The 11665-nt window shown below is 34.4% G+C and overlaps 1 protein-coding gene across 3 annotated transcripts in view; it reads left to right on the forward strand.

Annotated features, from left to right (window-relative positions):
- Positions 1-11665, forward strand: part of LOC149775699 (glycosyltransferase 1 domain-containing protein 1-like) — a 30488-nt gene that overhangs the window by 15460 nt on the left and 3363 nt on the right. For 2 of the 3 annotated variants that reach the window (XM_089943562.1, XM_089943565.1), the window contains 5 exons: positions 1299-1354; positions 4064-4107; positions 4908-5028; positions 7860-7958; positions 11106-11291. In XM_089943562.1, the coding sequence (XP_089799688.1) occupies positions 1299-1354; positions 4064-4107; positions 4908-5028; positions 7860-7958; positions 11106-11291 (506 nt within the window). The remainder of the gene's footprint in view (positions 1-1298; positions 1355-4063; positions 4108-4907; positions 5029-7859; positions 7959-11105; positions 11292-11665) is intronic. The other variant, XM_089943564.1, reaches the window with a different exon arrangement.

Here is an 11665-nt window from a genome sequence, read left to right on the forward strand (position 1 = left end):
CACCATTACAGAATATTCTTCTTATCTGTTACGATATTGTTTATTGGAGTCTTCCCAACGTAAAACTTATAATCAAGTGAACTCTCCCCATTGTTGTCAAGTCTAATGACTTTTACTTTTCCTTCTGGAGTATTATTTCTCTGTTTAGGTGATGACATGTTAAAGTTTTGTAACGATTTATTTGTATGTTGCTAATTGTATGGTATTGCAATTTAATTATGCAGCCGAAACTTTTGTAGACTAAATGAGATTCCTTGATTATCAAGGATGTGATAAATGTACTGTCACATGATTTTATGGTTTTTGTCTGGTACCCTGTTGTGTTCAAAGTTTATTTCTCAATGTGTGTTAATCCACAGAATCTATATTTAGCCTATGCTGTCCATGTCATGATCTTAACAATTATGTCCAGTCAAAATCATTCTCCAAAAAATGCTGTGTGAAGCCCAAACTCTATCAAAACATTGCTGACCCCATTTCCTCTAATCGTTAGCATTAATAATACTAACCGTAGAGGTACATGTACTTTAGCAAAGCACTTCTTTGAGTAAAGAAACATCTGGAAACAGACATCGTGAAAGATAATCGTATTACTAAACTTACTGTGTGAATTAATTATTGGTTTTGGACACATATTAATAATAAAATTTGGCTGCTTGTGAGGGTTCAATTTTACATTTTTGCACAAATATGTTGTCTGCTGGTCATGTTAGAGGGGTGGCCTTTCTTGAGGGGTACTTTTGAACACAAACTCGTCAGTGCCAAGGGATTCTGGCCATAAAAAGTGGGTGGCAACTGGTCGGGGGGGGAGTTCTTGAGGGGAACTACTGTACTAGATCAAATCAATGTCTTAAAGGTATATCAGATTTCATTATTATATATTATATTACATCATATCATATATATCAGATTATATCATTATGTTAATAATGTCTGTCAGCTGCAGCGTAAAAAATATTTTTGGCAATTCACTCCAGTGAATTATGAATTATTTCTCTTGGAAAATCCAGTAATTCATGGCCTACCATCAAATATTTGGTGTCTTACTTGAAATTTTGTAACCAATAAATCTTCCAAGGCAGAAACTGTTGGGAAAAAAGTACCACACTCACTTGCATTTGACATTTAACATTGTACAGATAACAGGATAAGTCTTTTCTTTCAAGTACAGACCTTTCTATGGGTTTTTTAGGATGAAATATTGTAATATCTCAAGTTAGGCAAAGGATGATTTAATCTACTTGGGGGAAAAATTGAATTAAAAGTATTCCAACAACAATATTTCTATATATTTTCAGAATGGAGTCAAAGCAAACCAGACTATAGGGCGATCTTTCTAATCATTGGACCTCGGGTAAGTTAAAAAAAAATTCTATCCAGTTTGTGATGACTCAGTGGTCTTAAACTAAGTAACAGAAAAGAGGGACAACCAACACGTTTTGTAAAATTACACAGTGCTTTACTTTCCTTACATATGAAGTGAATTTTAAAAGCAAAAAAATTACAGTATTTTGAATTAAATCCCAGATAGTTCTTAAAGTTCTATTACAGGTCCAAATTTGGAGTATTCCTACTGAATTCTATTTGTGTAATGAATGAATAACAATATTTAATGTGTTGGTGTGAATGTAGTCTCAGATGTGCTAATGTGTGATCAGTCTTGATGTTTCATAATGATATAGTCCAATATGTCTTTGATTGAATTTACATTAATAAAAAGATTGTGATTTAGTCAAAAATATTGAGCACTTTTTAATTCCAATAATTTAAAAATAAATCCTCTGAAATTAAAACTGAACACTACGAGAAGACTGATTCCACTTTAGATGTTAAGATAGGAATGAGCAATTTTGAAGTAAACAACATTTATATAAAAAGGTAAGACAATAACAGAACCGGAACAAGTGTCATTTTCCAAAAAGTTATAAACAGCTCGCTTTTAAAACATTCTTAATGTCAAATACATGACCTTGAACTCAACATCTGTAAACCTGTTTGCCTATAATTAATAATGATCTTAATATGTAATATAAAATCAAAGACATTTGGACTATTAGCTATGTGAAATGTTATTTACAAAGTAGCAAGGCCAAAGTCAGGTTGGCCCTAAACTCAATTACTGACCAAGGTCAACCACACACACACACACACACACACATATATATATATATATATATATATATATATATATATATATATACACACATGGAGAAAAGCCAACACAATACAAATTAAATTTACATAAGTTGTATGTACTAGACCAGCATGGACCACCCATCCCTCTTTCTGTTTTTCCCTCCATACTTTTGTCCCTAGGTCTATCTGCCCTGAGCTACAAAATCATATGTTCTGATGGTCTTATCCCAAACTATTTTGATAATGAGTGAAATACACACATAATAATGAGGCCATCTTGCATCTGATTGGTTAAGCTTGTTACCACATTTGAAGTTATATTTCTGACCAAATATTATTATTCAGACTTGAAAAATAATCTAATGAGTTAGACATATCATATTAATAACATGATCTTGCATCTAATTGACTGAGCTTCCTTGCCACTCAAAACTGGATTTGTGGTCCAATTTTAATCATACTTGGTAAATAGGCTTCAATGAACAAGGTCTCAGATAAGAACACTAATAAGCAGGATTCATGGATAGTAATGAGGTGATGTTTCATCAGATTGGCAGAACTTTTCAACACTGTAATAACTCTTATCAGTTTTAGATCAAACGTGGTAAATAGGTATTTTTGTGATTGAGATATCCATTGAGTTTTCTTTGGAGCAGGATCTGTGTGTATTAATGAGGTCATCTGACATCAGTTTAGCTAAACTCTTTTCTACTCAAGAATTGGTATTTCCACACCTGTCATCCATTAAGTTTTTTGCATAATCTTTATGCTATTTTTTACTAAATTATATGTTATATTCACCTTTATATGGACTACATTTTTTGGGCATAAAAAAGAAGAAAATGAAGCAATTAAAGGTTGTGTGTGTGTTTATTACTCTCTCTTTAATCTCACACACGATGTACATTTGATAATTAATAATTGGTGGGGAGAGGACATTTGGTGATGACATTTTTGGACTTTTCTGTCAGTTAAATGATTTCTTGAAACTTTAGCAGATTTTCAGACTCTGGACACTTTTGGCTGCATTGGGAGCATTCATATCTTGGAACTACAGACCCAGTTTACTTTATATATATATATATATATATATATATATATATATATATATATATATATGTATGCTCTTGATATTAAGCAGTAAGAAGTCAATGTTTCATGATTGTATACTTTTCAGATCCCCATTTTAAATCTAATATAATGGTTTTTCTTTTCTATTTATTACTTGGTAATTTTTTTTGTCATAAACTTTTAGGTTTAATTGTAATAGTTTTTTAATAGCCGAACCTGTAAATAGTGGAAGGGCAAAACTGGCTATTGCACACAGGTGACTGTTGTACACAGGTTAACCTTTTAAGATTGATATTTTAGCAAATACCTTACACCAAATATCCGTGTCATTATAATTTTTGTTTTCATTATCATTATTATTATGCATCATCAAGATTGTTTTATCGGCACTGTACAACAAAATCATAATGATGGTTATATGTTTTTCTCTCCGAAATCTATGTTCCACTCAAGATTACTGTTTCCTGCTCACTTAAATCTCTCATGGAAATGAAATTATCACCGACTTCAAAAATACACAGAAATATCTGGATTAGTTATTTGCTAACTCACCAAGATCAAAATATGAGATACCTGTAGGGAAGAGAAAATCAAAAGAAGTCTTGGCTCTTTTGCAGTAACACATGAACCAAACCTTCATGTGCCTTCACAGACGCATACTGACTATAGAATTACCCCTAATCCTATTGAAAATAGGATGTAACTCACATCTCTGCTCAAAGATGAACGTTTTTTCTTCTGATACCTTTGATTCACATTCAGATAGATGAAAGTATCTAACTATACCTGCCATGCTGGTAAATAACATGACTTTCATTGATCTTTCATTGATCTTTTCTATGTTTAATCGTTTTAGGTGGAAAAGAACTTTCAGAAGAAGTTCCAGCAAGAGATAGAGAAGTAAGTCATGTATATCAGCTTGGTTGTGATATATAACTGGAAATAAATTGTCATTACATGGGCTTTAGTTCAGGAGAAGAGGCAGTTTGACAGATGGTTGGATAGACAGGATGCTGTAATATTCCCTCACTAAAGTAAGGAGAAAGAAATAGCCAATGTGGACATATTTGTAAGGACTTGAACTTGTTTGGACAACAGAAGGCAGATACAGGATAATATTTCTTGGTTATAATAGGAGGTCAACTTTGAATGTGATTTAAGCTAGTAATTTGTTCCCCACTTCTTTTTGAGGTGGGTGAACATGGTAGAGAGCTACAAAGAGCTTCTCACAAGTAGCAGTTGGATTATCCAATACAGAATTGTTAATTACATTATGCTTAAAATTGCTAACTCAGTTATGTGAGCTGACATTTGTGACCAAACTGCATTTCTTCTGTCAGTCCATGGTATCATTTTTTTAAAAAATGTTCCTGGTTAAGTAGCAAGAGTTGTATAAATTGGATATATTGGGATAGTTAATTAAAAATGTGCTTGCAGTCAACTTTATTTTTACTCCTGTGGTCTGCATGGTTTTCCACTTTAGGTCAGTTGGTAGAGACTTGGGGTTGCTGGTTCAATACCTACCCATGCCAGCCCAAATCAGCTGCCTCATTGTGTCCTGACGAAAGGCACTTAGCTCTCATTTCCTCTGCATGATATACCTTAATGTGTTTAAAATGATTCCAAAACCAACAAAAAAGCATTACCTTCATTTTATTTTAACCTGGTAAAAGGATGTGTATATACATGTATATTGACAGTTTACCCAGAGTTCTGTATATCCCTGGACTTAGCCTCGGTGACACGCATGCTGCAATTAAGGGGAGCTCAGTGCTTGTGAACTCTTCACTAAGTGAGGGTATGCCTATAGCCATACTAGAGGTAGGTATCAGTTGATAATACCTTGAAACTTGATGTGTGCATGCAGAATTTGGAGAACCTCTAATTATTCATGCAAAATATTGGTCATTGAGATCTTCATTTCTCCATTAAATATGTTGCTCTATATCATTAACATTAGGGGATATAAGGCTGCTACCTCCCAAATACAGGCAGGTTATATATATATATATATATATATATATATATATATATATATATTGTCCTTGACTTTTGGTGCACTTGAGCTGTAAATAGGTGTTTGCACCATTTAAAATTAATCTTGATAATAAACATGTTTACAAGTTAGGGGTAATTTCCCACTGGATAATTGAGTCAGGTGGTTTCTGTTGCAATGTGAGATATTGTGAAATATGTCATGTATGAGGTAATGCAAAAAAAGTAGGAAAATACTGCGAATTAGAGCCACAGTGTGTATATAAGAATGATTAAGTGGACAATTGATTCATTCCTATTTGCTGTCTCTTTTTTTAAAATCAGCCTGCAGATGTATTTAATGTTGAGGTTAGACATAATTCAAGATAACTCATTTGTTTGGATTATTCAGTGGAATTACCAAGTATTTGTTGACTCAGGATTGAAATATTATTCTGGGATAATTGTGAATTTATTCAAAGGAGTTTTGGACAATGCCATTGTGATAAATCAAGACTGTTGGCAATGAAACAGTCAGGGAGTGAAAAATCAATTTTGTTGGCAATTAAACACATTCGATGATATTGGTACATCAGCACATTTGAGAATCTGGAATTTATTCAAAACGCTCGATCCTTTTTCATTTATGATTTAACTATTGAGGATTATTTTGGACTTTGTTCACAGTACTTTATGTTCCTCTTTAATTTTCATTGCATAACTTAGACAATGAAATTGTTTAATGTACACAACTTGTTGGTTTTGCTCCTTTCTGTTAAGACCATAGTCATAACATTTTTTCTGTCTATAGCACGTAGACAAATGGCAGTAACTCTTGCCTATGTTTTCCTCTTGCTGTCACTAGATGTTGGCTAGTTTTTAAGCTTCATTGTCAACATAAAGACACCTTCGATAAATCCATGCCAATATTGTTGTGAATTTTAGAATCTATCAAGGAATTTGGGTTATATTTTATGCATTAATCATTCCTCTACTGGTGGTATATGTTAGTCTTCAATTTTTGAAATATTTCCATGAATTTGTAACATTCATGGACTTTGTCTATTTTGACTGCATGGTACAACAAATTATTTTTGATAGTTGTTGTGATTCACATTTTTGTACAAACTGCACATGGTTCACGAGATGCATTGTTAATTTATCCATCTTTTTTATTATTTTGTTGTTTCATTGAAACATGTAAATGAAATGTAATAAATGTGAAAGTTCAAGGCCAGGAAAACACACACTAATCATATGGTCGTATGAGACTACTTACTCGACCACATTACTTAAAACCCTCCCAGCCACCCTGCTATGTGATTCTAATTTTATATCACTCAGGTTAGAAACTAGCAGCACTGGATGGAGGCAAGGGGAGGTAATGTGCAATAGTTTTGTTATTTGTCTTTGTGATTTAGACAGAAAAGATTGATTTTCATACCTTTAGTAGGGCTGGGTTTGGGAGATAGGAGGCTTGTATCCTCTAACACTAATGTGATTGGGTAAGTATTCTCAGAGAGACATAACTTACAGAAAATTTGCTTTCATGTTTAAATAACAAGTGTCAGCTTTAAAAGGCATGTAACATGATGGTCAGGATCCACAAAGTACTTTTGTGCTATGTCTCGTACTGTGCTATATCCAACCAAGCCAGTCTTCTCAACATAATTGATCAAGCTTATTAATAAAATCTGTATTTATGAGAGTATAAATGCCCTCTTTTTTCCTATTGAATACACTTTATTAATGGATCTGGACTTTGAATGGACTGTTTATGGATACGGACTTTGAATAGACTGTGTAAATGTATCTGGACACATTAGCAGTCAAGTTCAGTTTGTAACAGTAAAAACATCTGAGACAAGACATGCAAGAGGGTAATCCCTGAAATAATATGATGAATAGTTTCTTCTTTATTGTTACTTCTAACAGAAGAAGTGAGCCATAGGGAACATCTGCCATTATTTTATGTTATATGTGTGTCACTTTGTACTGTTACAGAAATAATATTCTATGTGTGCCAATATGCCACTTTGTACTGTGAATGTTATGAATGTGTCACTTTGTACTGTTACAGTCATAATGTTCTGTGTGTGCCAGTATGCCACATCATACTACAAATGATAATGTATGTGACACTTTGTACTGTTACAGGCATAATATTTTATATGTGCCAATTTGCACTGTGAATGTGATGTGTGATGCTTTGTACTGTTGCCAATATGTCACTTTGTATTGTGAATGTAATAAGTGTGTCACTTTGTACTGTTACAGGCATACAGGCATAATGTGATTGATATGTCACTGTAAAATCACAGACAGCCAAGACATTGAATGATTTGAAATCTTTTTTTAGTTGTTTACCTGAACCATGAACTAAAAAGGCATGAGCTAAGAAAAAACAAAAACATGAAATGAAATAAGATGCATTATGCCGATATGCATTTTGGTGAGAGAAAACTATTTTAAAATTAGAATTGAATGTGTGCATGGTGAGTATGAATCTCTCATGATAAAACAATTTTCATTTTAAAAAAACTTGCATGATTTATATTGTTTGTAATATAACATTAAAATTACATTAACTTGGGAAGTAATTTTTTGGGAGAATAAGTCTCATTGAATTATGTGAGGTTTTTTTATACTTTTATTCTTTTAATATACTGTATATATAGGCAATGTTGCTAGGCACACCAGTACTAGCCCGAAGAATTCCAGGCAATGAGACTGTCGTGGAAGATGGTCATACTGGTCTACTGTTTGAATCACCTCAGGTCAGTAAAAGCTTGAGAAAAGTCATCAAATATGGTTATACCTATACTATATTAATCTATTCATAATGTGAATCAAGTTTCAAATTATATACAGACATATTGGCCTTCACATTGTTTAACAGAAGATCATGGTACATATCTATGCTGTTGACTTGAAATTATAGATAGATCAGACAGCAGAGACTGATCTACCATTATATCTTGCAACAGAAGATAGGGTATCCACTGTTGACTTGAAATTATAGCTAGATCAGACAGCAGAGACTGATCTACTATTACATCTTGCAACAAAAGATCTGGTATCCACTGTTGACTAGAAATAACTAGATCAAACAGTATAGACTGATCTGCTGTCATATGCAGCAGAAGATCAGAGTATTGTCCACTAGAAATATAGGTAGATCACACAGCACACCATGATTCTGTCTTTTTCTTTCGAATATGTTCTCCAATCACATTAACATTTGGAATATAATCCTCCAGAATCCAGCCTCTCAGAGATGAAAATTTCTCTTTCTGTTACTCATTACCTCCCCTTGCTTACAGGTGGCACTACTTTAAGGCTTTTGGTCATTGTAGTTCACTTTGTCTCCTGAAAACCAGTTGGAGTTTGTATTATATTCATCCATCTATTGAGGACTGCATTATTTTCAGACTTATTACATTTTATTCTACAGGTGGTATACTATATTATTTAAATTTCAGCCATATTTGTTTGAAATTTCTTCACCTATATGGACTTAGTCTCTGCGTTTCTGAACACACGGTTCTCACATCTACATTGTAATAGAATTACATATTTGTAGTTCATGTTCACACACACTGTCTATTTGCACCCTAGCATATTGGGTCTCTACATTGTTAACATTGTTAACTATTATTTTTCCTCTTTAGTCCTTTGTTGTTTCAGACTATAGCAATGACAACAAAATGTACAAAGTGTAAAAAATAAAATCAAGGCCAGCAATGATTCACATAATCCCAGCATCACCTGTACAAAGTGCAAAAAATAAAATAAAGGCCAGCAATGATTCACATAATCAAACATCACCTGTACAAAGTGTACATTGTCAGCTACATGGACTAATTGGTCAGATACTACAAGGTTGACAGTACTAAGAAAAACTTCAAAGAACAAGGAGCAATGGAGAAAATCAAATCCTGAAAGTACTGATGTATTGAGTATCCCCTCGCATTACAGGTGTCTCTCATTGTTTAATGTTAGCGTCGTTAACTATTGGTATTATTATTTTTCTTTCTTTATTCCTTTGTCATGTACATTTAATCCAACAGGCAATAACAGAGTTGATTAGTTCTGGCCATCTTTTTCCTGACCTTCATCTTATTCTGCCCTAGCTGAGAGTTTAAACACTACGAGGGAAGAATTTCCAGCCAGATCTAGGCAGTCCAGTGGTCATACATCCCTCTGCATATCTGAGAATGGCCTTAGGGCCAGTAAGTCTGAGCACATTGAGTTTTTCAATGAATTGAATGAGCCATGAGGTCTCCCCATACCTTAGTTGATGCTGCAACATGCAGCCATCCAGCACATGATCCATACCATTCAGTGACCATATGGCTTCCATGATATACCATACCATGCCTCATCAAGCAGAGCCATGGATTGTTGGATTTGTTGATAATCATATTGATTGATTTGTCCTTTCTTCTATCATTACCACTAAACTGGTAATGCTGCTGTCTACACTACAAACTAAACGACAGACTCCGGTACCAAAAAGTTTTGATTTTGACAAGCCAGCCATACTGATCCCACAGCTTCATCCAACAGATATGCCTAACCATTTACTCACTGCTAACCTCTGGAGCAGTACTGTGACAGCCTTAGTAAAGATGTTCATGCATCGTCTATACCTCAAGATTTGCATTATATGCATGTAAATCTTTATCAGAACAAGAATGACCCACATGAAAGCTCGAACTCAGCTCTCCTTTGAAGAGGACAGAGTATAGTTTTAAAGCAGCTATATTGGTGTTGTTGAACTCAGAATGCTTACTATGCCCTCTACTACTCCGGCATAGAGAGTCAAGGCCTCAGTCTATATTAACGATGAGGAAATCAACCCCTCCTTTTGTCTTCTACCACAGTCAGGAAGAATCAAGAAAATTGCAGGGAGTTTTTCTGCCAAAATCAGTGATTCAGCCAATTTCAAACCCTTTTTACTGATACTCAAATACCAGTATCCTTAATATTTCACTGGTATAGAACTGAATCCAATGCCTTTTCTGCAGATCTCCCAGTGTTAGACAATATCTATATTGTTGTCAATATAACTTTGCCTATTGAGGGATAAAGAAATTATGCATACCACTTCTAAGATTGTTTGCAACATTATGGCCACATTTTTGTTGTTGGTTTCGGCATTGCTGGTGATTTTATGGCTGGTGGACAAGGCAGGCAATGACCACAGCTTGGAGTCTGGTTAGAATATCCAAGATTAACTGGGCAGCCTACTGCTCATTTGTATTGTGTCAGTTTGTATGTCCATCCATCTGCACATTTGTATTGTGTCAGTTTGTATGTCCATCCCTCTGCTCTTTTGTATTGTGTCAGTTTGTATGTCCATCCCTCTGCTCATTTGTATGTCCATCCCTCTGCGCATTTGTATTGTATCTGTTTGTGTGTCCATCTCTCTACTCATTTGTATTGTGTCAGTTTGTGTGTCCATCCCTCTGTTCATTTGTCTGTTTGGATATCCATCCCTTGCTCATTTGTCTGTCTGTATGTCCATCCCTCTGCTCATTTGTTTGTGTGTCCATCCCTCTGCTCATTTGTCTTGTAACATGTATGTGTCCATCCCTCTGTTCATTTGTAATTTGTCTGTTTGTATGTCCTTGTATTTTGTCTGTTTTGTGTATATCCCTCAGCTCATTTGTTTGCAATTCTGTCATAAACTATTGGGTGAAAAGTCAGTGGACTTACACAAGTGTCATGATGACCATTTGCAAGAGGGATATAGTTTGGGGTCTATCTCATTTGCTAGGGATATCTTTGGACCAGATTTCATTGTTTCTGGACAAATAGTTTAATGGATTTGGGTTCCAAGTGGGGTGGGAGAGTGTTCTCATGAGTAAGTTTGATAAGCAAAAACTGTTGTTTCTGCAATTGAATCTCCTCTCATATAGGACTTCATAAAGAAAGCAGAACAGTTACTAGAGGATGAAGCTCTGAGATTGAGGTTGCAAACCGAGGCTATGGAATATGTGAGAAGAGAACACTGTATGGAGAAGGAGGCAAAAATGTACCTCAGCTTGTTGGAGGAAATTGCTGAGGCACAGTCACTTGAGTCAACAGGAAAACCTCACATAAAAGTAAGTCAAGAAATTAAATAGTGCATTGGCAATGAACTTGCTTTACACATTTTTTTCCTACTTTGTTATATCCTCAATATATTGGACCCTATTTCATCTATACTCTTGAAAACTGATACGTGGATACATTTTGACCATGTAACTTAACCATTCAAATACTAAATCAATATGACCTAGTTTGTAAGAAGCCTGTCCATTTAGAGTCAAAAGGTTAAATGTCAGGGTCTTTGATTGAAAGAAGTAACATGGTTTCTGCACAGATATTTTAGTTTCCTGCATAGAGGTCATAAAGGTACTATTCAGAGTACTATTGTTATTTTTAGATATTTGTGTTTTACATCCTCACTATCTTTAACCATGTTTCATATACTTTA

Source organism: Sinohyriopsis cumingii, chromosome 19 (assembly GCF_028554795.1).
Source record: "Sinohyriopsis cumingii isolate HCF-2022 chromosome 19, ASM2855479v2, whole genome shotgun sequence".
NCBI classification, from domain to species: domain Eukaryota; kingdom Metazoa; phylum Mollusca; class Bivalvia; order Unionida; family Unionidae; genus Sinohyriopsis; species Sinohyriopsis cumingii.